The following is a 27,433-nucleotide window of genomic DNA, read 5'->3' as shown; positions in this document are numbered from 1 at the left end:
TGCTGGTTCCACAGACATGTAAAGACTCCTTTATTCTTCTCTCTGCCCTCCTTTCCCTCCATCTCTCTCTCTCTCTTTACTCCCACCTCTTCCCGTCTCTCCCTGCCCCGTCATCCATCCTTTTTTAAAATACTTATTATTCCTTTCTCTCTTTTCTCTCAGTCAAACAAGCAGTTCATACGGCTTTCCCTGCTTCTATTATGACTTCGAATCAGAAAAGGATTGCTTTGTTGGCGAGCTTAAGTGCTTTAGATGTAAAGGTCAGAGCAGCCAGGTGAAGTTAATGTTACAACAAAAGTCACATAGGAGCTTAAATCACGTTAGTTCAGCTTATAATTAATCTTAAAGCATGTTAACAGAATCACATATTGCTGATTATACTTCTGTGCTTTTACTTAAGTGCAATTTTGAATACAGGACTTTTCTATTGTAGAAATGTTTTTTTGCATTGGGATATTACTACTTAATTAAAGAATCTGAGTATTTCTTCCACCACTGCAGTATTTGAACATTTGTAGTACTACTGTGATACTTTGACATTGCACTTGATTTTTTTCTACCACTGTGGATTTTGATTTTTGATCATTACTGCTGGCTTTTCTCAACCAATGGAGGACCATGTACTTACTCAGCTGGAATGGGAATATGATATGAAAATAACCTGAACTGAGGCCATTAGCTTTTCTTAAGACAACAGTGGTACATGGTTGTGGGTCTGTGTTCACCTCCCTTTAAAAAATGATGTTTAAACTCTGCTACAACTCACCATTCATATATCTTTTCTTTAAATTTTGCTTTGGAGGCTGATAAAACTGTGTAAGGCAAAGAGGGGATTGACAGAATGGGCTTCAGCTCAGTTAGAATTGGCAGTGCCCTCTACTGGTGATGAGCAGAAACACAGGAAATAGACTCACTCATCACACACAGAGAAAGAGAGAGAGAGAGACATGAGGGATGCATGCAGAGCAGCATACTGAAAGAAAAGGAAAACTGGACTGAATCGCCTGCATGTAAAAAATACAGACAGTAAAGAGGTTGAAGATGTCTGGTTAAAAGTGACACTTAAATTGAGGCAGAGGTCAATTTGAATCCCTCCATATGTCTCTTTTATTTCTGTCCAATCTCCCTCTCTGTCTCACACTCTGTTTTCCCTGCCTGTGTTTCTCCTTTTCCTAAATTTAGGGATGGAGGGAGGGTTCCAAAAAAAAGAAAAACAAGGGGGAAGGAAAATGTGGAGAGGGAAGGAAAGAGGGAGGGAGAGAAAGAGGTGGAATGAAGGAATTTAAATAGTGGAGGAACAGAAAAGACGGAGTGAGAGGTATGTCAGAGGGTTAAAATAAAGAACTGGCTGCCACTGTCAACATAGTGTGTATTTGCATGTGTGTGCATGTGCCTTAAAAATTCTAACTTGGATTCACCCAGTGTTATTTCAGTATGAAGGGACATTTTTCCACTGCAGGTCAGGTAGGGCTTACTGAGGCCATCTCAGCATGTTTACTGCAGCACACTTACTGTGTATTTTGTCAGTTTATATTGTTGGGCAAGGTAAAGAAAAGGTCCTTAATCATATATTTTGCTTATTATTGTGTACAGCTGAGGGAAAGAACGGTCAAATGAACTTTGGCTTTGTGTCATTTGCATGCTGAAAACTAAAGAACTAAGCTAAAATGAAGGTGGCCTAGTGGCTCAGTGTTTAGTTCTGTCATCTCACAGAAAAATCACAAAAAGCCTTCCTGTGTCGATATTTATCAAATCTGAATCCTTTCAAATCCCCTATTGAATCTATTTACAGTAGCTAAGTCATTAAGACTTTGTGGTGTGCAAGAACATTGTTGGAATACAAACATTTAATAACTAAAATGAGACATTAAAAGATTTGAAAAGCAGCTTCAATCAGTATTTACTATAACTAATGTGAAAGGGGAGAATCATCGCCCAACTTTGCATTTCCTCTCAGCCCTACGGGCCATCATATCATCGTGCAGCTCACTGTTTTTGTTTTCCGGTCGGCAACTTAGCTGTTTTGGTTCACTCTCAACACTCTCATTGCGTCATTTTCTGTAGCAGCAGTCGGCTGAAAAAGCCACTGTGGGTCTAAGAGTCTTCAGGATGACTAAATATGATTTCAGTTGGAGTTAAAGGAATCTGGAACCAAATAAACCCAACAATCAGAACCCATACGTAAACTGGAGTTTGCACGCTTTTGTCGTGCTCATATAGGTTTCATACAGTCCAAAAGCATGCAGATTAGTTCATTAGAAAACTCTGTTGTCCGAGGGTGTGTGATATTTGCCCTGCCTCTCTGGCTACTGTCATTTCCTTGATACGAGTGAAGAAATCTGTCTTTAGAAATGAAAGTCTCGAAGGCTGACTAGGAGCCTATTGAAGATTTGTTATAGTTGACTTCTGTCATAACATTTGCATTCAGATTTCACGCAAAGTGCAAAAGCAGCAACACTGGTTCCAGACTCTGAACCATGTCCAGCTCCCGACTGTCCGCAAGCCCATGGTAATATGGTGATATGGTAACAAAAGTGATAAACGCTGTCTGTTTGCAGCAGAATTACATAGGCCTATGTTTGATGTTGTTTTCTGACAAGGATGATGTGTAAGCCCTGGCTGGCCTCGTTTGGCCCTGATTGGCCTGTAGTGGAAAACCAGGCTGCTGTGGCTCTTTTGAGGGAGTTAGTTTCCTAGCTTAACACGGGGTTATATGGAAACTGGCTGGCTCTGTTGATCCACCAAAGGCTAATGTGCTGTGTGAAGATTGTTTTTCCGTATGAAAACCACAAGGAGGGCCGACACACATGCACACAAAAACAGAGGCGCAGTTCTGGTCCAGTGGGTCAGACAGTAAGCCATTCGCTCATTCTTTCTCTCAGTTGATGTTGTTTCACTTCTGTCTGTTGACTTAGTTTTATTACCCAGAAAACAGCAGGGAGCGCTGCCAACCCACACACACACACCCACACACGCCTACATAAGTCTTGAAAACTGCCCAGCTGACCTCTCTGCCCTCCTTGCCATTCTCTCTCTCACTTTCTTTCTCTGTCTCTCTGTCTGTTGACCCTCCTGTAATCAAAATGACGTGACTTGGTTCCCACAACAGGCAGAAGGTCAAACAGCCACCGCATGGCCTGCTGAGGTGCCATTGAGCAAGACTATAAGCCTCTATATACATATAGAGCTACATACATTACTGTAAGTGGTATTCTTCACGTAAGTTTTTTTCAGGGGTTTTTGGCTCTTGCACCTGTCAGTCAATCAGTGTGGGCGAGATCATACCTCCTTTTTTTTGAGGTTTTCTGTGGCTGGCACTTTTTTCTTTGTCTGTTCATCGCTAACATTGCTCATACTAAGTTGCCCTTTTTTTCTTCTTCTATTTCTTCCAAACAAACTCAGAATGGACATAAAGACATAACTTCCTGTGCGCTGGCTGATTTTTGCCAGGAAAGAGCTTCCGTACAGAGTGTTTGTAACGCTTGCATTTTAACTGGAGGTTGAAATACATTTATTTCTATGAAAACGTCAAATTGTATTACCATAGTGGCCCGAATGTAAGACATTATTTTTTTCTGGAAATTACACTTGTGGGGTTTGTCTTATATTCGAGGACTAGACAATTAATTGATCACAAAATCAGCTATTCTTTTTGAATGGAGAGAGTAACAATGTAACACTGGCTCCTACAGAGAGTGTTGCATTATGGGTTGTTGTAATGTTCCTCTGCTGGCGAGTGTTTATAGTGTGTCTTTTAGAGTTAGTCAGCCATTACAGTTTTTAATTAGCTCAGTTTAACCTGCAGGCGTTTCTGACGGCGTGGTTGTCTCATTGGAGCCAATATGGTTTAAAATCTAGTCAAACTCTGTAATATGAGGCTTCATCACTTGAAGGGAAAACTTCTTTCCTTTTGCCTCCTCAGGAAGGTCAGAGGTCATGGACAGAATAGCAGCAGGTATGAGATTGCTTGACTTGCTCAAAGGCACTTCAGCAGTGCCTCACAGTTCACAGGGCTTAAACCTACAACTATAAGCAACCTTACCATCCTTGTATCCAACTCTGTATATGGCTGTTTGGGTTGAGAGCTGGGGAATATTCAGTTGTGTGTGCACATATGCCATTGTGTTGTGTGTGTGTGTGGGGCCCCACAGAAAGCCCCTCTTTGTGCTGTGTTGGAGGCAGCCCTCCTAATCAGGGGTCATTACATGAGGTTAGTGCAGGGGTCTCCAGGGAGAGGAGAGGGGATCAGAGCCCAGATTAGACCCAGCCGACCCCTCACTGTCCCCGGGCACCACGGTAACGAAACCTGACCTCCAAACCACTCCAAAAAAAAAAATCTCCCTCCTTCCTCCCCACCTCCACGGAGGATCCAGAGAGAGAAAACTAGAGACTGATTTACAGCAAAACACACCAGACTGCTTCTCGTTCTGGTCCTTTGTGTGTGTGTGTGTGTGTGTGTGTGCATCAAATGTGTGTTTGTGTGTGTGAGAGAGAGGGAAGGTATGTGCCCCGGGGAAAACGGATAATAGGAGGGAGAGGTAAGTGGCTGATTACCTGAAATGGTCCTGGCACAGAAAAGAGAGAGATAGAATGAGAAAAGGAGGAAGTAAAGAGAGACAGAAGGTGAAAAAGAAAGACTGGGGGAGAAGAGAGAAAGAGAGATATGAGAGAATCAGGGAGAAATTAGAGAAATTAAGCAGAGAAGATTAAAAAAAGACAAACAGGTAATTGAGGGTGGGCGAATATTGACTGGAATCCCTCTCCATGTAGATGAGTGGAGGAGAGGATAGAGTGATGGAGGGGTCGTTCTCACGCTTCAGTAGCCAGAACGCTGCTGATAAGACTGAGAGGACGGGATAGCTTTACACTGAAACTCTCTCTTTCTGTTTGTGGGTCTGTGTGTGTGTGGAAGAGTGTGTCCTACCTTTCTCATTGTGCAGCAGGTGACTCAGATGACTCTGTGTGTGTGTGTGTTTATACTGGTCTAAACTGTACATTATGTAGCCTCTTTCAGATATAAACTCTGTAACAGTTCTGACGCTGTTTTTGATGTTCAAATATCGTTATAGTTTGTGAAATGTTCCAAAATGGCGAATATGGCACGATCAATACAGATAGAGCTGCGATGCCAGGGCAATATTTGGTATCTGGTACACTAAAAAGAAGCTCTTAAGCCCGTTTTTGTTCTGACTGCAGTGCTGGAAAACAGCAGTGAGTTGGAAAATAACGATATGATCAGTCATGGATTTTCAAACTTATTTTGCAGATGAATTAGTGTTTATTTCATCACTGCAGGGAGGCTTGCCCCTGATTACCACCATTCTAAACCTGCAGATCCTCTAGTAAATTTTCTTATCAGTTTCGAAATATATTAGATATGAACTATATAATTCTGCTGCACATTTTATACAGTCTGGAGTACCAAAGTACAGTTAAAAAAATATATTAGGTTGTGGCTCCCAATTAACTGCTGTATTTGCTCACATGCCGCAGGTACGGTATAAGTAATTCTGCTGGATTTTCATCCAAGAATGAAAGTTGAAAATGTAAGGTGACTTTGCTGATTGCCTGATCATTTATGTGATTTTCGGACACTTTTTTCTCTTCTGTCTCTGAGAATATTATTATAGTGTTGTCTTTAAAAGGTGGAACAGGACAGGTATTTGATATTGATCCTTGTGCATGCTGTAGCCTTTTCCGTTGATGTGACTACATTCAATTCTGACTTTAGCCGTGAACAAAGTATTACGGAAGTCTTTCTTTGTGCAATTTCCAACGTGACTTTTACAGAAAATAACATGATGCCGACAAGTTAAGTTCCCAGAGGATTCATGAAGTGAAGTGCTTGTCAAAGAAGGGGGTTATGTGTCAGTCCCCTTCCTTACCCTCATATCCCAGTCTCCAATATGTGCATGTATGTGTATGCCCTGACCTTCCTCCTCTTGCGGTGGATGTCTCCGATGCTGTTGGCCAGTGAGTTGGGTCCCAGGAGTGTGGCGGTGCTCTGAGGCCAGTCCACCGTCACCAGAGTGTGCTCACCCATCAGCACCTTGCGCACATTCTCTGCGCCCGTCACCCGGATCAGAGGGCGGCCCAGCAGGTGGGTCTTGAACACGTTGCCATACTTCTGCCTCCGCGATGCATGGAAGCCCGAACCCTGAACAGAGAGACAGAGAGAAGACATGAAGATCAGCCTTAGAGCTCTAAGGATTTTAACGAAAATACAAAAGTCATGGACTCTTAAGAGATGTCCTAAAAACATGGGTTTCAGTAACTATTCTAAGACCTTTTCCATTGGAAAAATAATAACAACTCCAGTGACTCAAAGGTTGCGTCACTAGGAGTTGATTTCTGGTTTTCAGATCTCTAGTTTTTAGCCCATCAAACATCATCAAATATCGACTAATGTTAGTGAAAATCAGCTTTTTGTTCAGAGAACATCACCTTGTGCTTTTTCATTCTTTTTCACCCAATGTTTTGTGTAATTTTAATTATTTTGATACTGTTTACTGTAATTCACGCTGCATATTCACTTCATGAAGATTTACATTTATGTAAGAAGGTAGGGACACTTAAAACTTTGAAGCCTGAAGAAAGAGAAAGCAAAAGATGGGACGGTTTCAAAGGGTGCTTGCTCAGAGAGTGACTGTTGAGGAAATGATGTGAATTCTGCTGAAAGGTGAAATTTCCCTTTACCAGTAGAGACGCACAGCAGGTGCGAGGACATTATTTAGAGGAAATCCCCAAATACTCCACTCTCTTTAGCTTACATTAGAGAAACGCTTTTCCTGCTCCTTCGGTTGATGGAGTTCCCCCTCATGTCCTACTTTTAACTTTTCTATTATTTTTCTTGTCTTTCATTTTTGACCTCCACTTTTTTATGCTCAGTTTGACTCTGCGCATAGGGAAACCAGAATGGACACTTAAGTATTGTAAAAAAGTGCTCATCACATCACCCGCTTGCTTACATTTTAAAACCCTTTTTACGGATGCTTTGTAAAGTTGCGACAATCATCATCCCCAACATCTTCATCATTCTCCTCGTCTTCACCATCACCATCTTTAACAAGACTTGCTCTATAAGCTGCCAAATGATGCTGGTGGTATTTTGCAAACCAGACAGAAAACTGACCAGAACATTTCAAGTTTAAGCTCTGCAGCGATTCTTATGACTGATTTTTACGCTTGCTATTAATTTAAAACAGCCTTTTAGAATCTGACCTTCCCTCCAGCTTTGATCTTCACCTCTAAAAGCTCTGAGTAAGTATTTTTTCTCCCTGTGGTTTGGGGCCCAAACAGACCATTTCTGGTGAGTCCCCACATGCTAAATGTTACTGATGTTTCCATCATCTCGGCTCCAAGAGCGAAAGCAAACGTTTACACTGAAGGTAGCAGACTGCAGATGTTTAAGAAGCCCGTATACACCAGGTTAATTCAATGAAAACTGATTTAGGATGCCTTCGGGATATGATCAGAGTTCAGCTTTAACATTGACCAATGAATGGTTGAGGTCAAAGGTTCTCAAAATATTTTCAGCTCAGGCTTCAAGTACAGTAAATGAAATTTCTCATCCAGAAGGACCAGAGTGAAGGAATGTAAAAAGATCTTAATGTGGTTCCTAAAGGATTTGATACATTTCAGCCTGAGTTCATCCCTTTAGCTTCTTGAAATATTGTTCAACACTTTTGATGTGTATCTACTACAAACAGATTTAATGGACACAAATATACATGCAGAATCTATATTTGAGTGTTAAGAGATACTTTATCCCCTCCTGTAAGTCGGTGGTTCCCAACATTTTTTTGGCTTTTGACTCTTACAAATGAAACTACATCTACTTGCAACCCCTTGTTGCAGGTTGCACATGGCTACAGGTTGTAATCGGTTCAACCAAACAGTGGTTATTCATTCTCAGACTGTTTTAGTTGTACACTTTTTGGAGGCCTGAAGAGGTAAAATTATCCATTTTCCTATTCTGGTAACTATTTTTTGACCACTTATGTTTATTAACCTCCAGGTTGGGAACAACTGGACACTTTCAGGAACTGATATTTCTTTACTTAGTCTTTCACAACTTTAATATGCACATTAAGCAGATTTTTCTCATTTTCTATCCAAGTTATCCAACCAATCTCCATTTCAAAAAAGCTCTTTTTTTGTCATTCTAAACACTCAGTGTCTGCTAGGAAATCATGTGTTTAATGTTTCCAGTTTGGTTGAAATAATCAGAAGAAGATGGACCAAATTGGTAATTTGCATTGGCAGTGATAGCCATCATTCCTTTGGCTGAAAAGGAGAAGACAGCGGACAGAAACTCAACCTGAATCTACAGAAAATCAAAGGAAGAAGTCACCAAAATTGACAGCTGATCTAGAGGAACTGGTCCACAGAAACACCACAGCAATGAGTGTTTAGAGACAGATGCTAAAAATTGGCTTCCAATGCTTCAAAGGTTGCCCAAACTTTTCGCCCCAGAGGATACAGTAAACATCTTTGCCTCTTTTTCATGCGGGGACCCACCAGAAGAAGCCGCACAGCCCATTTCGGGCCCCTGCCCCGCGGTTTGAACAGCCTGGCTGTCAGTAAACCCCCAGAGGACCAGAGCTGGAGTCAGTTAGCGAGCTGACCTGGGTTCAGCTTTGACGCTGACCTCTAAACGGTCCGGGTCACGGCAGAGCGAGAGGGAGCCGACCCCAGAACTGTAAATGGGCTGTTTGAGTGAAAAGAATATATATCAGCCAGAGGGCAGCTTACTGTGTTACACACATTACACGCACACATGAGCTCACGAACCCACTCACACATCGGGCATACACACCAACACTCACAGACAAACACATCATTCACACACAAGCACACACACACACATTTAGACACACGCATACAGTAAAAACACACATGCATGTACGCATACTCTGAATTCATAAAATTCACACAAAAAAACGTGCAAAGCAAACAAACACGCAGAGGCCTAACTGCAAATTGCTGTTACAACACTAACTGGTTTGACCCCAGTTTACTCCTGGGGAAAGAGATATGTATGACTGTGAGGCACACACACACACAGGTAACATATGTAAACATACACGCCAAAGAAGTAGTACTATGAGGTGCTGTAAAACAGTTTGGTCCCACATTTATATAAGAGAAAGAGAGATGGAGTCTCTCTCTTCCTCTCATTTCTACATTTTCATCAAGTACTTTTTAAAAAACTTTTTTTCTCTTTTAGTCTGGTGGGAATTAACATTAAGAGCTACTGTAACGCTCACACTACAGGAAGCCATCAGTATGTTTGAATGTGTGTGTGTGAGAGAGAGAGCTTCTGAGTATATGAAGCATAAGTTTATGTGTGTGTTCAGGGACTAATTTTAGCAGGTAGTTTGTTTCCTGTTCCTGCGGTGTGAGTTTGTATGTGTGTGCACAAACATAGCTTCATTTTTTGCAGCGTTCCACTAACTGAAGCTACAAATTTATCCTCACAGTGATTCTGGTTTACGGTGTAATTTGTGGCTCAGAGTCCTGCAGTGAAGCCTTGATACATTTAATACAGTCAAATCAAAAACTGTCTCAGATGCCAAAAACTGTTAAAAGGATGTAGGAAACACAAAACTAACTACCTGCTCAGTTGCTGCAAGTCCCTCTGAATGAAAGTATCAACTAAATATGAACAGAAACTGTAGATTTGATGCTGGAACAACTGGTCGTTCATGTTTAGTCACATCTGTTCATCTTTTATCCTTTTCTTCTATGGATCATAGGATTAAAAGCTGCTACTCATGATAGCTTTATGAGGTAGCAATGCATTCAGCATGTTTGTAAAACATTAAAGCTGCAGAGGCATAGATGTCTTGACTTTTATTCCCTAGTATTGGTCAAGCTCCAAAAACACTAGATCCTACACTTCCCATAATGCAACTCTTCCGTTTGACCCTCCCTGCCTGGTAAAGGTCAGTGTCTTTCAGAGCCCACGCCCCAAGTTTGTAATACAAGCTCTCTGTCAAAAATGTGTAGTCAATGCTGAGATAACCTTGATGACACTGCTATGACATCATCAGTCTCAGACTTTAGAAAGCTCCCTCCAGAGACATTACACAACTGTTTTCACAGGTCGCCTTTAACAACACATACAATGCGTTTTGATGACGAACCTTGAACATTGAAGTGATGTTAGTGAGAACTGTACAGGTAACTTTACAGTAATGTTAGCTTTTGAATTGAACCATGTCTTCTTTCTGTCTCTTCTTTCTGTCTTTACAGTGTGTACCCAAAATAATGGAAACACTTCCTTAATCCATGAAAAAAGATGTCTACTTTGAAGTAAACACTGCAGCAAAGGTAGGCCGTGTGTTGTATTGTGTATATTTCATCATATTCGTGTTCAGCCCATATCTGTCCATATTGGATGATTCTGCACTTCAAGATTTACGTATAATGGCAACATTAGGTGCCACTGGCGAAAGTAGCGAGTTGGAAAGTAAGGGTGTGGAGGTACAACTGAAATAAACATTTTCCTTTTTATGAACTGTAACCACGATTTTTCCTAACCCTAACCATAGTTTATTTGTCGCGACCACGATCTTTCCCCAACCTTAACCATACCATAGTTGGTGTAGAAAGTGAGTATTTTAGAAACGTTGGCAATGGATGTCAAAACAATCCAGGGTTTTGCTAAATCATCCGACATCTTCCTGTGTTGATTTAGTTTGCTGTGTTTGGTACATATTATCATGACTTACCAGAATGTTCTTGACGTATTAAATCATTTCTTGCAGTTTTTTTAAAGGCTTTATTCACACAAAGACTAATTGCTTCACATAAGCGCTTTTCAACTCCATGTTCTTCAATGGACAAGTGCGACTCGACTGTGTTTTTCTTTGTCGCAGAAAGCAAAGTGAAAACTTTTGAAAAAGCTTCACATTTTCAGAAGACGCAGCGCAAAATACCTGTCAAACCACAAAGACACACAAGACGTCTGCAGTCTTGGCTACTTTTTTTATTTGGCAGTTGTAGCTCATCTCTTCCTCCTCTCTTGCGACGCACTTCACATCTTAACGTTTCTCTGTGTGAACTCGGCCTAAATTGAGCACAGATGCTTCAGCGTCTTTGCAGCTCTGTTAGCTGTTTCATGTTGCTTTGAAAACTCTGATTGCCAGACTGCTTTTATAGATGAAAAATGCTGCTAATTAGCATTCAGTCCAACACGCCCCACCTCCGTAGCTGTGTTTGTCATTGCACTTAAGTTATTTCAGATGTTAAGACCTTTTCATGAGGCGCTGACATTATTTTATCTACACCGTGCATTTTGGAGATTTGTTTTTGAGTCTTTTTATAAAGCTTTACTTGATACGTAGCTTTTCTTACAGCTGCATTGCATTCTGATCTACGTCCTGCTCCTGTGGTTGTAGAAAGCAGTCTCGGCTGCATTTACGATGCATTTCTTCCTGTCGAACATCGGTGCAAAATGCCAACTAGAAACCAACCGCTCTTTGATTTTGAGGGATTTTACACTGGACATTTAAAACCAATGTTTTACATTTCTGACATTTTCTGCTATCAACTTTCATCATAGTTTCTGGAAATAGCCACCTAAATGTGGCCCATCAGGTAGATATTTCTTTTAGGAGTGTATTTTTAAAGAAACATTCATTGTTTTATCCCTCATTCCTTCACCTTTGCAGATTTCGGTGTCTTTTTCTCTCTCTGTCGATCTGACTGGATACAAACTGTTGACCTGAACTGTTTTCACAGGTCCTGTACACTTCCTCTTTTTACTGTGGCATGCACACGCACACAGGCCCCCACACACACATTAGCGCACACACCAGGTCGCCGGCTGGCCTCTGGAGCCCTCGGGGTGTGTGTGCGTGTAAGAGTGGGGTTGTTTTCCAAGCTACATTTTGCTGCCACATGGATGTAGAGTGGTTTAGTATGTCTGCCTGGCAGGCCTGCTCACACACACAAACACAAACACACACACACACACTCAGTCCAATTGGAAGGGAGTTCCTCAGCCAGACAAGGCTCCCTTTCACACTCCACGATACAGCATCAGATTGGGCCGATTATGTATTTTTTGCGGTGTGTGTTCAGCTACGTGCATTATGTGTGTATCTCCTCATACATTTTCTCTTTCCATTTCTCTCGATTTTCTTTTTACTCACACACACATTTTGGCAGAATACTGGAGGTTTTCATCTGTCTTATTCCCCACAAGAAAATGGAAAAAAATTGTGCGTAAAACCAAAAAGTTACACTAAAATAATCTGTGTGTGTGTGTGTGCCAGGGGTGTGGTCTGGATGACATTTAGCATAAAAGGTGAGAAGTGTACACCCCCTCCCTCCCAAATCTGGCAAAAGACACACACAGAGCAAGTATGGAAAAGTTGTGATGTAATGACGCCACACTTCTCTTGCAGGAGAACACGTACATAACCACACACGGGATCACAGCAACACACACGTGAAACGTCGCCGCGGAGATGCAAGCGTCACAGCTTCACACTGATTGCGCAGGCTGAACACACACTTTCCCTCCAAACTTCACTGAAGCGAAGGAGCCTTCACTGTAAACACTCGCTTAGTTTCGCAAAAACCCAGAAACCAAAATTGCTACCACAACATTACGGCTGATTTTACCGCCGAGGTCACAGGCAACAAACTCTGATGTGAGCTGAAAACCATAAAGAGGTTTCTCTTAATGATGGCGGGCATAAAGTTTTAAAGCTTTTTTTTCTTGTGGATGTGTTACCTAGCAACTAATAGAAGTACAAGCTGGCTGTGGAGGCACAGAACATGATGTGTGCATGTGTATGTAAAGGGGTACACCGCTCAGTTTTTTCCAGCACAGTGCAGTCACTAGTTGTAAATGTGAATAATCCTTGAACAAAGCCAAATAAGAGTTTAGGATGCACACACTGTTTTTGCTTTTTTGTTGTTAAACTGCAGCCTCACAAGAATTTTTTGATTGTTGTTTGTGAATGCAGGTGGTGTAATTCACTTCAGATGCAGTACTTTCTGTAATTCTAAAGCCCGTGTTAAACTATTCCATCTTGACTTGTAGGAAATTTCACCGCTGCAGTTAACTGCAAAGATGTCTGCAAATTAGATGCCTCATGAAACAGTTAGACGTTTTTGCAACAGCCAATCAAAACGCTGATGTCATCTAACTTGACTTTCATTTGGGTTTTACTATAACTACATGCTATTTACTATGCTGAGCTAATAGCATGAACAGCTGCAATGAGCAACAAAGTCTATTGGACAAAAACATGGTCCAAAAATTTTTTTTATAGATTTGTGACATTAACTTTAAATAATACTACTTTTTTTAAATTCTATTTTAAATAATTCCTTTACATTCACTCAAATTGTCAGGGGTCATTAGGTGGGGTAAACGGGATTGTTAATAACATGACAGTTGGGAAATTAAGATTTTTCTTTACTGAAAATAATTACTGCTTTATTAAAAAGTGTCTTTAGTGTCTTTAAATTGACAACGCAACCAAGTTGTGTGTATAGTTTCACATCCTAACACAACCCGTTCCATATAAATACAATATCAGCAGAGTAACAGCTGCTACATTCTCCATTTAACTTTTTTGTCTTGCAGGTATGCTTTTATAGACAGTTTACCCTATAAAAAAGAGAGAGCCACCAAGGGCCCCAGGTCATGTTTAAATCAAGGATGTCAAGGTTCAACGATGCCCCAAATTTCACCACAGAATCTTTTACTTTGAATCTCCTACTTTCACCAAACTACACAACAAAGTTTTCAACGCCATACTTCCATACCTCCTTTGCATTCTGGTTTGTCGTAACTGTATACGATGACGCCCTCTTCTTTGTCGCAACCAGCAAACGCACAAAGTTACGTGCAAATTTAAACTCAGACTTGTCCTGACTTCGTAAAATGGTCTGTTTTTTTTCTCAACCACTTTCTGTCTGTCTCGGCCAAAACTCCCCGTTCACTTTAAGGTAAAAATAAAACCGGCGCCGGCAGGTTGAGAACAGCGAATGCAGCTTCAAACTGGACCCTGAGGTGTCATTAGGTATAAAATACTGCACAGAGCTGCAGGTTAAGATTTAGGATCAGAGTTAAGGTTAAATTAAGGTCAAAATAAGGGTTAAATTAAGGTTATGTCAGGGTTGAAGGTTATGCATGAGGGTCAGGAATAGTGTTTAATCACGAAGTAAGGGAATATCCCTAAAGTATGCTTTCAACTTTGTGTGTGTGTGTCTACAGTTTGGACAGGGCCGTTCTTGTAACTAGCAATGTCCGCCTCTACAGAGTCCCTTTAATATTTTTTGAACAGAGATTTATCTGATATTTTACAAGAACCTCAATAAAGGAGGGGGAGGGGGGTTCTCAGTGAGGATTTTCCACACACGCCATCCAAACACTCTCCCACACACACACAAAACCTTTCATTACACACTCGCATACACTCAAAATTTCTGACAAACACCACGGCGATCAAAGAAAATCTCATAAAATCTCCTTGTCTCTCTTGTTCTCTCTCTCTCTCACTACAAACACACACTCCTCATACACACACTGTCCAAGCAGAGCTAGCCAGTGCGCCGGCCGTGCTAAAAATACCCCCGTCTGTTCTGTTGGGGTTGGCCTGGGGGCGAACCTGGGCCCGGGCTTATAAATGTCCTCTTTGTAGCGCAGTGGAAATGTCCAACAAATGACTCTTTTATTAGGGCAAGACAAAAAAACACAGCTAATTATGTTTACTCAGATCAACGCCGCAGCTCACCCACCACACACACACACCCACTAGCTGGGGGGACAGCGAGAGTGTGTGTGGAGTGGGAGAGAAAGTGTACATTTGGAGCAGTTATTTAACAAAAATATTAGGGTGACGCTTAGAGGGAGCAGAGGGCTTTTCTAGAAAAGAGGGAGAAACAGAGGCTCTTGGGAAAACAGTAGCAGGAAATGAATGACGGCTCTCCTGAATGCAACAAAGTAGGAAACAGAGTAATTCACCGGCTCAGATGCATTGTCCTGCTGATACTTTGCATCAAAAAGGAAAAGAGAGCCACGAGTTTGAGAGCAAAAAGAGATGATATGAGGATGAAAACATTTTGAAATGAAGTGAGCACAGAGTTTGCATTTTTTTTGTTGCTGAAGTTTGCAGCCAAAAACTTGGTGACAGATGTGTTGTCGTCCTCCAGTTGAAGTTCTTTCATTGCATACGTAAATGTTCGAGGGATGCACAAGTTTTGATGGCATCTTGCTCTTGTTTCTACTCACTAAATGTATGTTGCTTTGGACAAAGGCGTCTGGTAAGTGAATATAATGTATTGTACAATGGATATACAGTATGTATCAACTGCATAATGCAGGTGTATGAAAACTCAGTGTCACATGATATTTTCTGGATTGAAGCAGTTTTTCTGTCAATGTTACTGTATAACCCTCTTGAAAATATTGTTTAAATTCGTCCGAAATAATTTGCAGTAACAAATGAATTCTAATTTAAATTACAATTTACCTTCTTCTGCCAACATGGGCCTTCTTCATATAGTTTTGGTGAAATCATCGCTAATAGTGATTACATCATCAGCTCTTTTGCGTAGAAGTTGTGGGAAAAAACTCAAGTTTAACTCAAATTGGAAATTCGTCTGAAAACGGTCAAATGATCATTTGTAAATTCCACTACGGTTGTCCGTTGTATTGCAAATCAACTTGTATGTTAGCAAACTTAATTATTTTTACTATTGGGCATCACTTTCACTTTCAGCTCTGTATACACTTACAAGCCTTAACAAATCTGCCCTCCATACTTACTTGAAATACACAAACCAAACTAAACAAATTCAAGGAAAGCGATGCAGAGTGCTAACTAGTTATTTCCTCTCATTGCAGGTGCTGAAGGCATGTGCATGGCGGCCATCAGCTGAATCATTTGCCTTTTGTTCAAGTGAAATTTTTAACACGGGAAAGGTGACGAAAGAACAAGAGGTGACGCATCAGTCGATCTTCGTCAGCTTGGTGTGATGGTCGCTAAGGAGCAGGTGAGTCAAATGTTATCATTAGTGACAGGAAAACGACACCCATTTCAGAAAAAACAGTGTCTGGAAAGAATTGATAGAAGAACTGATTTGTTAACAAGAGCAATAGCAACAAAGAAAAGTATGTCACCCACAGAAACTCAAAATGCAGCAACAGAAAATTCAAAGGAGCCATAATTTTGCCCACATTGCTTGACTGACTGTTTTTTTGGGAGATGCAGTGCAGGAACACAAGATGGTGCCAAAATTTGTCAAAAAGGTGAATCTTGAGGACTACAACTGAAATAAAGGTTAAAAATGAAAAGTGAGAAAGCAGCAGAGAAGGACGAGAGAGGAAACCAGGTCAAAGGCTGTGAGGGAATTCCTTCTTTCTTTTCAGCTGTCAATCATTCAGCCAGTGCCAGAGATACCAAGGAACCAGTGTGTGAGTTTGTAGTGTGTGTTTGTGTGTGTTTGAATGGTACGATAGGTCCTCGACTTGACAATGAACCCCGTCCCTTTGCGGTCACGCCAACACATCAGAGAGACAGAGAGAGAAGACGAAAGAGAAGAAATAAGAAAGTAGGATGAGAGAAAGGAAAGAAGGAAGGAAAGAGAAGAAGGGGAGGAAAAGAGATACAAAATGGGGAAAAAGGAGAATGAGAAAGAGAAAGTGTCAAAGGTATGCGCCAAAAATGGAGCGAGAGAAAGCGAGCGCCGAGCGTGGCAGAGGAGGCGGTGAGATGGGAAGGGTGCTCGTTTCAAGGACGGATTAACGAAAAGGGGCTTCGGATAGTTCAGCCAAAAAACAAGGAGAATAGAGAAAGAGAGAGAGGGAGAGAGAGAGAGAGCAGGAAAAAGAGAGGGAGAGAGAGAGGGTTGGCCCCTGACCTGGGGACATTATAGGAAGGGAGATTATGGTTGTTCAAAACTCTCTAAGCACTCACCCCGGGACCCCAGCTAATACCCTGACACACACACACACACACACGTACCTCAACTACAAGCGAATACAGACGCACAGTGTGGAGTTCAACAAATACATGTAGCGTTATGTTATTGCTCTAAATTTTTCTTACTGTCAACATATCCTCGGCGAAAAGACCAAAACCAATAATTAATTGATCCTATCAACAATTATTGTGTGTGTATCCAAAGCCTGATATATCTTCTTCCTCCGAGCCATAGAGCTCCACTGTTGTCCAAAAACTATTAAAAACACATCAGTGAGCCACACTGGGGTGACATGTTCCTTCATTACCATGGACACACACACTGTAATTTATTTAGACACAATCCAACACACTGTGTTGTCTTGGCTGCTAGAAATACTAGAGAACTAAATGTGTATCAATCCACAGCTGAAAATAGTCCCCTACAAATGCGCTATTTACTCCTGTTTGAGTAATGTTTGCTAAAGACTACAGTGCCCAGCTGTTTTAGGAAATTACTGAGCCTTTTTTAAAAATGAAAGTATATGTTTGAGATTTTCGTCTTCGGTAAGAACAAACAGGTTTGGGACTAAGCACCACAAACAGCGTAGGGAAGTTGTAAAGTGTTGAGAGACGAACTATTACATTGATGATTTTGGTCTTTTCATGGAATTTGTGGCAATAGGAAATAAAATAATAATTCCATGTTTATCCTTTGAGCATTTACACACATATACAAAGTTCATAACTGCTAAAAATGCGATCTCTGTTTCACACACACATACACACACTCATTGAGAAAGAGAGCTTAACATTGTGCTCTATACTCAGCCAGAGACAAGAGTGCTGGAGGAGGGAGCAGTGTGTTCTCGGGGTGAAAGAAGGGGCAAGGGAGACTGCTGCCAGCACCTCCTGCTAATCCGAAAAAGGGGAGGAGGAAGGCAGGGATGGATGGATGGATGGATGGATGGATGGAGAGGGGAGAGGAAGAAGAGGGAGAAAGATAAAAGCTAGATGGGGAGCAATGCTTTTACCAAAAAGTTACATTATTGATTTATGTACTCTTGTAGTTGCTGGATCCTTCTGCGATAAAGCTACAGTCCAAGAGGCGATGGTGGAGGAGTGGAGGAAGATGAGAAAAACATGGAGGGAGGTGAAGGGGCGGCTGTAAAAGGGATGGAAGAGACGGTGGAGAAAAGATAGGAGATGGTGAAATTAGGAAAAAAGACTCGGCAAGAAAAAACGCGAGGCGAGGGGGAAAGTTATAAAAATTTAAGTGCAGAGCGTTAGAAAGGACTGAAGAGAAGAAGCGAACAGAAGAAAACGATTAAAAAAATAGAGCGACAGGACAAATAGTTGTAGAGGACAGGAATGAAAGTGAGGAATGATATAACAATAACACGAAACGCAATGGACGAAAGCAGGACTTAAAAGTAAAAACATTGACTTTTGCGAAACAAAAATAACAGAAACATGCCCCGCACTTGATTTTTCATCAATAAATTAAATTTAAAGACTAAAAATGGGGGGTATGAGCGATGAGCGGAAAAGATGGAGGGAAGCTTAGACAAAAGGTTAGAGGGGTGTGAGAAGAAGAGTCCTCGGAGGTTCAAGGGTCCTGCCTTGAATGTTAACACTGTTACACCCCAAACACACACACACACACACACATAAAGGGCTGCCCCTTGTGCCTGCTCAATGAACTATGTATCTCTCACCCAACAAACACACACTTGCCAGTTCCCTGCCACTCTTGTAGAAAGAAAGAAAGAAAGAAAGAAAGAAAGAGTTCATCATTTGGCATCTCACACACTTCTGTACACGTGTGCCGAGTTAGTGTGTGTTTTTGTCTGGCTGTGTGCATGCTACATCTACGTACTATATGTGGCTGCTGCGTGTTATGTGACGTGTGACGTGCTTATATAGTATTTCCATTTACCATGTGTGTGTGCCTCAGGACTGTGTAACCGCAGCTATGCAGCACACAGCGTGCTGGACCGCAGTAATGGAACCTTACTATAGATGAAGCCACCGGGCCTCACAATCCCCACTCTGTCTGAGCTGGTTAAAGGCACAATCCACCTAAAAACAAAGATCCCACATGTGCCGTGAACCGGAAAGGCTCTGAGGTGATCAGAGAGCAGGTCGCCATAAAAGAGGCTTTTAGGATTCAAATCTTTCGCCACCCGACATCCCGTCAGATCGTTCGAAGCTGTCACCATTAAATCAAACTTTTGATTTTTAAATGGTTAAATTGGCACTTGATCCTGGAGTTTTGAGCTGGTTAACAATGGAAATCAGAACAGAAACTACTATAGACTGCAAATGTCAAAAATGTGCATTTTGACCATGTTTTCCTTCAGCGCAACAAGAATCAAAGCTGCCTTCAAATGCAGCTTGTGACATTGTATTTTGGAAACGGAAAGCCAAATACACAAAATGGTCAGCATTTAAGTCTACACTGTTGCTATGTGACCGATGACAAAAATAGACGCTCTATTGTTAGCGTTTCTAAAATCATGAATTTGTTTTGTTTTTTACTTTTAAATACCTTATTCAAATGCATTAAAAAAACTTGATCTAAAAACTACAAAAGTCGCTAAAGTAATTTCAAATGTTCACGTTCATATGTCAAAACGCGAAGCTCTCCGAAACTTTCCACTAGCAAGGTCATGAAAACCACATTAGATGGATGTTCAGATTAAGTGTTTTCATAAAGATGACTGCACTTGAAGGCACCGTGAGTGTGTCACAAGGGACAGATAGCGATTAAAGGATGAATTCAACCTTAAAAAGAAATCATTACCTTTGCTCGATCCTTAACTGCCTGTTAAATATTGAGGAATTTGGTTTGTAAAAGTGCGAACAGAAAGAGCTGGAGACAGCAGGACAGGAGTAGAAGAAGAAGAAGGAGAGAGAGAGAGAGAGAGAAAGCTGTCATCACTGGGTGAGATGAGAGAGTGTTTGGTCTGCAGGACTGTTATTACTCTGCCCACCATCATTTACACTTCATCACAGCAAAACAGAGACAAGAAGACAGGCTGGCAGACAGAAGGACAACACATTAGTGTGTGTGTGTGTGTGTGTGTGTGTGTGTGTGTGTGCGTGTGTGTACAGTATTAATTATAAAAGGAAGAAACAAACACTGATAACACCTGCACCTTCTGCAGAGAAATCTACTGTGTGTGTGTGTGTGTGTGTGTGTGTGTGTGTGCGTAACACCTGCACCTTCTGCATAGACATCTAATGTGCGTGCGTGTGTGTTGTTCTCTCTGGCTCAGACTCATTCACAAACTTAAATCGCACAACACACACACAACACACAGTACAGTCTGAGTCTCTGTGCCATGTGTTCATTTCCTCTGGTCTGACCCAGATTCAGTCCAGCCTGTCTGCACCGCACGTGTGTGTGTGCGTGCGTGTGTGTGTGTGTGTGTGTGTGTGTGTGTGAGGTATCAGGACCAGACCAGGAGAAGCCGTATCCAGAATAGCAGATAGGTTTCCCTCGTTGACTGGGAACAGCATCAGTGGACATCTGAGTCTGTGTGTCAATATCGATTCTGTCAAACGAGGAAACTCGCGCTGTGGCGGCCCCCGACGGGCAGATGAGTGAAGAACTTCATTACCCAGAAATCTTAGAACGTTGTATTACAGTAACCTGTTCACAATCTAAAAGATTGTTTTTAATTAATGAATTAATTAATTCAAAACCACATCTGGAACTTTGCACTTTGGTGACCCCAAGTGGCAGCAGAAGGTAACTGCTTTAATTTTCAGTGCTCAGTACATAGAAATCATGCTATGTTATTTCGGAGGAATGTGTATGTTGACATTAAAATTAGCATGTTGCTAATATCCGTAACTTTACACAATATGATTTAACCCACCCCCCAAAACTGAGCAACGTTTAAACAAATTGGTACGTGACGATTTTGCTGTTATCTCAAAAACAGAAAGTTAAAGAAAAATAGTACCATCACCTTTCGTCTGGTATAGTTTAGAAAAATGTTGGTTGTAATGTTGTGTGATTATAGATAAAGTGTGTATAGATTCATGTTTGTGTTCATAATTGAAGTATGGACGTCTATGCACCTGAATGGAAAGCATATTGGTGTATCTGCGTGGTGCATAAAATATGTGTGCATAACTCTGTGTGTGTTTGTCTTGATACATGAACCTGCACCATGTGTAGGTAGTGTTTCGATGCACATTTGTGTGTGTGTGTGTGTGTGTGTGTGTGTGTGTGTCTGCTGGGTAGTAATGCTCCTGCTTGGCACCGTCCCTTCAGAAAGCTCCAGCTCCTAATGAGAGCAGACAGGTCTTTGGCAGAGTGACCATAAAACTATTTCTAACTGCATATTGCTTTAAAATGAATCCGTCACAAAAATGTGCTTCTGCTGCTGCCGCATGTGTGGAGTTAAAAATATACTGTATGTATATATACTCACATTTAGACAGAGTGTTTATGTAGGAAATCTGGAAGAGACATTAAGGGAAAAGAGGAGAGGGAGTAAAACAACAAAAAAGAGTGAGTGAAGAAAATAATGAAACTCGAACATATTCAAGATGCAAGAAAAAAGTCTTTTTTGGCGGTTTGTCGCCAATCAGTTTTTATCAAGAGAAATCTGATGCACCTACGTACTACAACATATTCTACAAAATGCCTCTCGTTCACACATGCAAACACACAATCTGCAACCCAGGAATCGCCTGTGTTTAACGGTGGAGCAAAGATCATTACCCTTCTTTAAAGCACCCGTAATCGATATTTTTGTAAGTGTATCAAATGACAATGTGAAAACAATGTGACAATCGGCTTTACAGAGCTTTACAGTGAGTTTCAGCTCATTGTTTATCTGTCCGACCCGCAACTTGACTGTTTGCAGCTGTTTTCAGTGAAAAAGCTTTGATAAACCCGCTGCTCAGCAGCAAACAGCAGACAGACACAGTTAGAGAGCAGCCGGTGAACATAGCGGAGCATTCAGCAGCTAAAGAGCCAGATATTTCCCTCAGGAGGTGGTGGAGACTAAAAACGGAGCTAAAAGAGAGAGAATATTTGGGCTTACATTTGCCAAGTGGACACAAACACGACTCCAAATGATGATAAAAGAAAAATCAAACAAGGTATCAGCTGGGACGTGAAGTCGGATGCTTTCTAAGACCTTTCGCACTACCCTCTGCTACTGAGCATTGCTCATTTGAAGTATTTTGAACAAATGTTTGAAGCGATTTCAACAACCGATATTGTCCTTTTTATTATTTAAGTTTGTCTCTCCTTACTGAATCACTCTGGATCTGATAGAACAACTGTTTAACTTTCATAAAAGAGATCCTGACTCAGAAACACTGTTTGCGAGACTTGCATTTGTATTTCGGGAACGCCTCACTGGGATGTGTATTCTTCGTTGTTTGGCGCTATTTGACATGAAAATGTTTATCAAGAAGTTATTATCTCTTCATCAAATGCTGCTGTGAAGTGAAATAAAGGCTATATACTGTATGCAGCTATGGTTCTGACACTCTTAATCAAGACTATTTTGGTACAAAAACCAAACATCTGCCACTTAATTTCTTAATTTCTTGAACTAAACCAAACACTGTGTGCGCTTCAGCTTTCAACTTTCGCAGAGAGACGACTCGTCTCTGAGCACGTCTGACATGTCGTCTCCATGAGTAATCAAGCAGCAGACTAGTAGCTGAGACATAAAACAGCATCTGGGCAAGAAGGTCCCATCAGATCTCCATCTCTGTCTGTCTCACTTCCCCACAGCGCAGATGATGATTAGGCTGCAGCCCAGCATCTCTGTCTCTCTCTTTCTCTCTCTACATACAGCTGACAATATTTATGAGGCATTTCATTGACTATATTAACAACTTAACCTTTACTTAACTTAATTTAACTTAACTTTCAGATTAGGTCAAGACCTCATCCCAGTCTAGCCACTGAAAGAAGCGAAACACCGGCCACAACTCTCCTCACTTTGCAGATTCTTCCAGATTTTGCTCTGCTTGTGGGGACATTTGGTCCTCATAAGTACAGGCACACTCCGCCTTTTATTCCTCTATCTGACTGACATGCACCCCCCACCACCACCACTACCATAAACTTGGCCGCGGTCCTCGGTTGCATTCCGGGAACGCGTCTCGCTCAGTGTCAGATGTAACGGAGAGGAGCACCGCGAGTTCAAGCCCCGCACACGGCCAACGTGCCTCCGCTCGTCGAGCCCCTGCTTTGCTTTTCTTTTTGAGCTTTTTCTCGTTCTCTCCCCCTCGCTCGCTCTCTCTCGCTCGCTTTTTTTATTTGTTCTCCTCCACCCCCCAGCCCTGTCTGTCGGCGTGCTCCTGGGAGCCATCAGTTCGCGCTGACAACCGCTGCTTAGTAGCAGGACTCGCGTGCAGCGCGGTGAGGTCAAACTGCAAGCCTGAGCTTTCTTCTCTCAGCTGATAAACGTCCTTTTTTGCCCTCTTTGGTCCACATTTCTGTTTCTTTCGGTCCAAACATAAAGGTTGAGCACAGATTCAGACATATTCATAGTTCCTCCCGCATACAAAGGATTGTGGGACTTTTCCTGATTGATCAGAAGCAAATATGCTAGAAGATCAGTTCAAGTTTTGAAGCAAACGTAGGAATGAAGCATCTCACCAATACATGATCAATATCCCTCTTTGAAAGCTTCAAAAACTTACAATCAAACGCATACATGTCACGGGATTTTCCTTTTTCTGCAACTTTACACCGTCTGTCAGTCAACTTGTAAGAGGAGGACTCTGGGTTGCTGAATGATTTCTGAAACATGCAGCATGCTGGGAACTTTTTTGGAAGCAGCCACGATGAGCCCGCAGGGAGCGGAGGGGGGAAGAGGAGGAGGAGGAGAAAGAGAAAGAGAAAAGCACTTTACCCTCACCTTAACCCTCTTTCTTCCCCCTCCCTCATTCTGTCTCTAAACCTCCCCAAATAAGCAACAAACACATTCGCGTCATTTTTGCATATTAAACATTAAACTTGAATTTCAAAGAAATAGCGAGACTTTCTATTCTATTCTATATTTGGCTTCTACACAGAGATACCCGCTGTCACTAATTGCCACCATATCAGATATGACCGATAGCCTATCAGCCTGACTGCAGCTCGACCCCTCCGCTCACGGAAAGTCGCGCCGCGGCTGGCTGACCCGACACGCTCCCGCCCGAGATAATAAAAAGCCCTGATCTGAGCGCCTGATGGAGCCACAGTAAAGCGGGAGATAGATTGCAGGGCTATAAACTAATCAAAAGTGAAGTGAAAGTGCTTGATGGTCGTGCGTGTGTGTGGCTGCCGGCGGCTGCGCGCGGACTGGAGTCACTGTGTGCATCAGTGCAGGCAGGATGAGAATGAAGCATCTTAAATGTACATAATAACGCATATTTTACAGGAAAATAGAGATTACCCGTGCTGAGATGAGACCTCATGGGTAAGCTTAACACTACGCATCGTGGGATGTTGAGCCAAACTGATGAAAGTTGTAAAATGATGGGGACTTTAGTGGAAAAGGCGCTCCTCTAGTTACTTGTGTTGGTGGCTCACCAACTGGAGCGCAAGTAACAAGATTTACGCATAAGGCAAAATCTGTGAAAATGTGCAATGTTGGCGGTTTAAAGTATCTCTACTAGGCGATATCAAGATCATCTCACTGTCCCGTTGCAGATTAACTCATCAGTAACTTGATATCGCAGACTGAGACGCGCTGAAGGAGCGCACACACAGTAAACCCAGAGAAAAGGTGTAAAAGTGTGATGAATGAACTCAGAGCGCAAAAGTAAAAAAAAAAAAAAAAAAAAGTCTGGAAAGTTTTAAAGAGTCGAATAAAGAAATAGATAAGACTGATTTGATCATAAAGTCCCACTCTGTTCCCGGCGCACACACCGGGACCCGCGCTGACCCAGACAACGTGTCGAGCTCCACCAAGCCCCCCTCCCCACCCCGAGGGTGCGCTTACCTGCAGGAGCCAGTGGCAGGTCTCGCCTATGAAGGGGAAGCCCATGGATCCTTTGGGCATGGGAAGCTTGCAGTTTTTATCCCGCGTGGCCGTCCATCTAAGCTGCCACAGCTGCTGGGAGACGGCGAGGAGCAGAGCCATGGACACCAGGCAGGCGGCCAGAGTGGCCAGAGCCGAAACGAGGTCGAAACTGTCGAACAGCATGGTGATGGAGAGTCCGGCTGTCTCTGGATGACTTTCAAAAAGCTGGTGAAAGTTGCGTTGAAGTTTCTTTAAACTTTATATTCGTGACAAAAATCTGTAGATCTGGATCCCCGGGGTGATTTAAAAGTTGGATTTTTGAAGTTTGGGGGATTTTTTTGCGTAAAAGCGTAACTCTCCTTTACGCACTCCAAAGCCCTCTGCAAGTGACAAGAGGCGGTTGTGTTTTCAGAATGAATGAACTGTGTGGAGTGCGATTTCTCCTCTCAGATAGATTGAATCTCTCTTAAAATAGTCACAAAGTGGCGTTTCTGTGCGTAAAAAGTGCAAATCAAAGTGTCGGCTGAGCGGAGGAGATGCTACAGGTGAGCTGTGCTGCCCGGCTCCCCGTATCTTCAGTATCACACCTCAGCTTGTAAAGTGAAAAAATAAAACCATTAAAACTCACTTTGTTTTAATGATTTAAGCATTTAGGACAATAATCACACAAGGCTGGGGACTGTGCTGATGTTTGAAATCTCATTTTTGGTCTCGTTTGTGGGTCAGTGACTTAAAATGAAGGGTTTTTTTTAAAGTCTGAAACTTGAAGGCAAGCAAAAATCTCAAGGTGACACGTTTATGTCAAAAGCTGGGACACCGTGGGACACGTGGAAAAAGTGAAGTCGAGCCCTGGAACTAACAAGGGCTTTACTTTTTAAAACTTCTCGAGGGATGGAAAGACTTGGTTTGGGGGGAAAAAATGAACGAAAGTCTTCCAGGAATCGCGTCTCTCTCAACTCCAAAAAATTTAAAAATGCCTCTTTGCAAAAGTTTTAATCTCCCTCTGGAGCAAACACGATGTAGATGAAGTAAAGTGTAGACTTTTAAGATCCGGGAGCGTGCAGGAATGAAAAGGTGCGCAGGAGATGCTCAGGAGCCACCGTCCTCCTTCTCCTTCTCTTACTTTCTGTCGTCCACTCTCTTCTCTGTGTACCTTTCTGTTTCTGAGAGCGCTTCTCTCGCTCTCTCTCTCTCTCTCTCTCTCTCTCTCTCTCTCTCTCTATTTCTCTCTCACTCTCTCTCTCTCTCTCTCTCTCTCTCTCTGCTGGCTGCCTATACAAGTCACCCTCAGTGTGTGTGTACGTGTGTGTGGATGCGTGCGTAAAGAGTGTGTGTGCGTCAAGCCAGAGGCACCAATGAGTGTTTATATAGTGCGGAGGCAACTGGAAGGCGAATAGGCGGCCAAGGGCTCTCGTCGCCCCCCTCCAACCCCACCCCACCTCACCCCAGCGTCGGCTACAGAGGGAGAGAAACTCCCCTCCCCTTCTCCCTCCTCCTCCTCTCTCCTTCCTCCCTCCATCCCTCCCCTCTGCTCCACCTCTTTCAGCTCCTGGAGGACCCGACCCCCCTCCTCCTCCTCCTCCTTCTCCGCCTCCTCCCGTTTCCCCTCCCCTCCCTCCTCTTGCTCCTCTCTCCTCTCAGAAGGAGGGGTGGTGTAAAGTGAGCGGCAAGCGGCGCAAGAGGAGAGGAGGCTTGGAGCGTGCTGGAGCTGGCAGAGCGCCAGTGAGAGAGAACGAGAGGGCGAGAGAGAGAAACAGGGCTTGCAGTTACTTTTATGACTTCTGTCTCCGTGCAGGACGTGCGCACTCTTGAACTAATCACCTGCAGACTAAAACAGCGCTGCGCACACATCGGGACTGATGTAAGCTCCTTTTTACCGGCTAGTAGCGGCATTAGAGAACAAATCAATAACAAATTACATCCAGTTAGTTATTAAAATAAAAAGTAAGTTTCTGCTCTAAAATGATCCGGGTTCACTCCAAACTTGCCAGGGATCTAAGACACGCCTTTACGCACGGACTTTGGTGTGTATTTGTAGTTTATACTCAGCTTCTCCAGCTATCCAATATATTCCTGTTTTCACCCGTTCATGTTCCCGGTGCATCATGGGACACGAACCGCGGACCTCGGACCGAAACTGGCATCGTTCGGTTCCAAAATGATTCTGTGCCAAATGGCTAAAACCTGAAGGAGTGGAAATGTTGGTGTAAAATTGATTCATAACTCTTCAGTGATCATTTCATTTACGGATTATCACCTTATTCTCTTCTCATCCTTTACACTTATGCACGTTGGAGCAGTGCAGCAGCCTTGCTCAAGGGCACTTCAACAGAGTCCTGCACATTCAGTTTCTTTCTTTCTTTAATATTCTTCAACTCTTTGTCAATTACTATTTTCTGATTTTCCCTCCGACATTCATTACTTATGCAAACAGTCTAAAAAGAGAGCCTTGTTCATTCAATCTTTTGTTTAGTTTTGTAGTTTTAGTATCTTGTCCGCCTGTCT

At 42.4% G+C, this 27,433-nt stretch overlaps 1 protein-coding gene across 1 annotated transcript in view; it reads right to left on the bottom strand.

The window, feature by feature from the left end:
- Nucleotides 1-26,263, bottom strand: part of LOC122869690 (cytochrome P450 26B1) — a 38,754-nt gene extending 12,491 nt beyond the window's left edge. The window contains exons 1-2 of the mRNA XM_044182919.1: nt 24,908-26,263; nt 5,933-6,157 (exon numbers count right to left, since the gene is read on the bottom strand). Coding sequence (XP_044038854.1) covers nt 5,933-6,157; nt 24,908-25,111 — 429 coding nt within the window. The 5' untranslated portion in view covers nt 25,112-26,263. The remainder of the gene's footprint in view (nt 1-5,932; nt 6,158-24,907) is intronic.
- Nucleotides 26,264-27,433: the final 1,170 nt, after the last annotated feature.

This window comes from Siniperca chuatsi, linkage group LG22, assembly GCF_020085105.1.
Source record: "Siniperca chuatsi isolate FFG_IHB_CAS linkage group LG22, ASM2008510v1, whole genome shotgun sequence".
Lineage (NCBI taxonomy): Eukaryota > Metazoa > Chordata > Actinopteri > Centrarchiformes > Sinipercidae > Siniperca > Siniperca chuatsi.
Note: the sequence above shows the minus strand (reverse complement) of the source record. Positions and strands in the feature narration are given on the sequence as shown.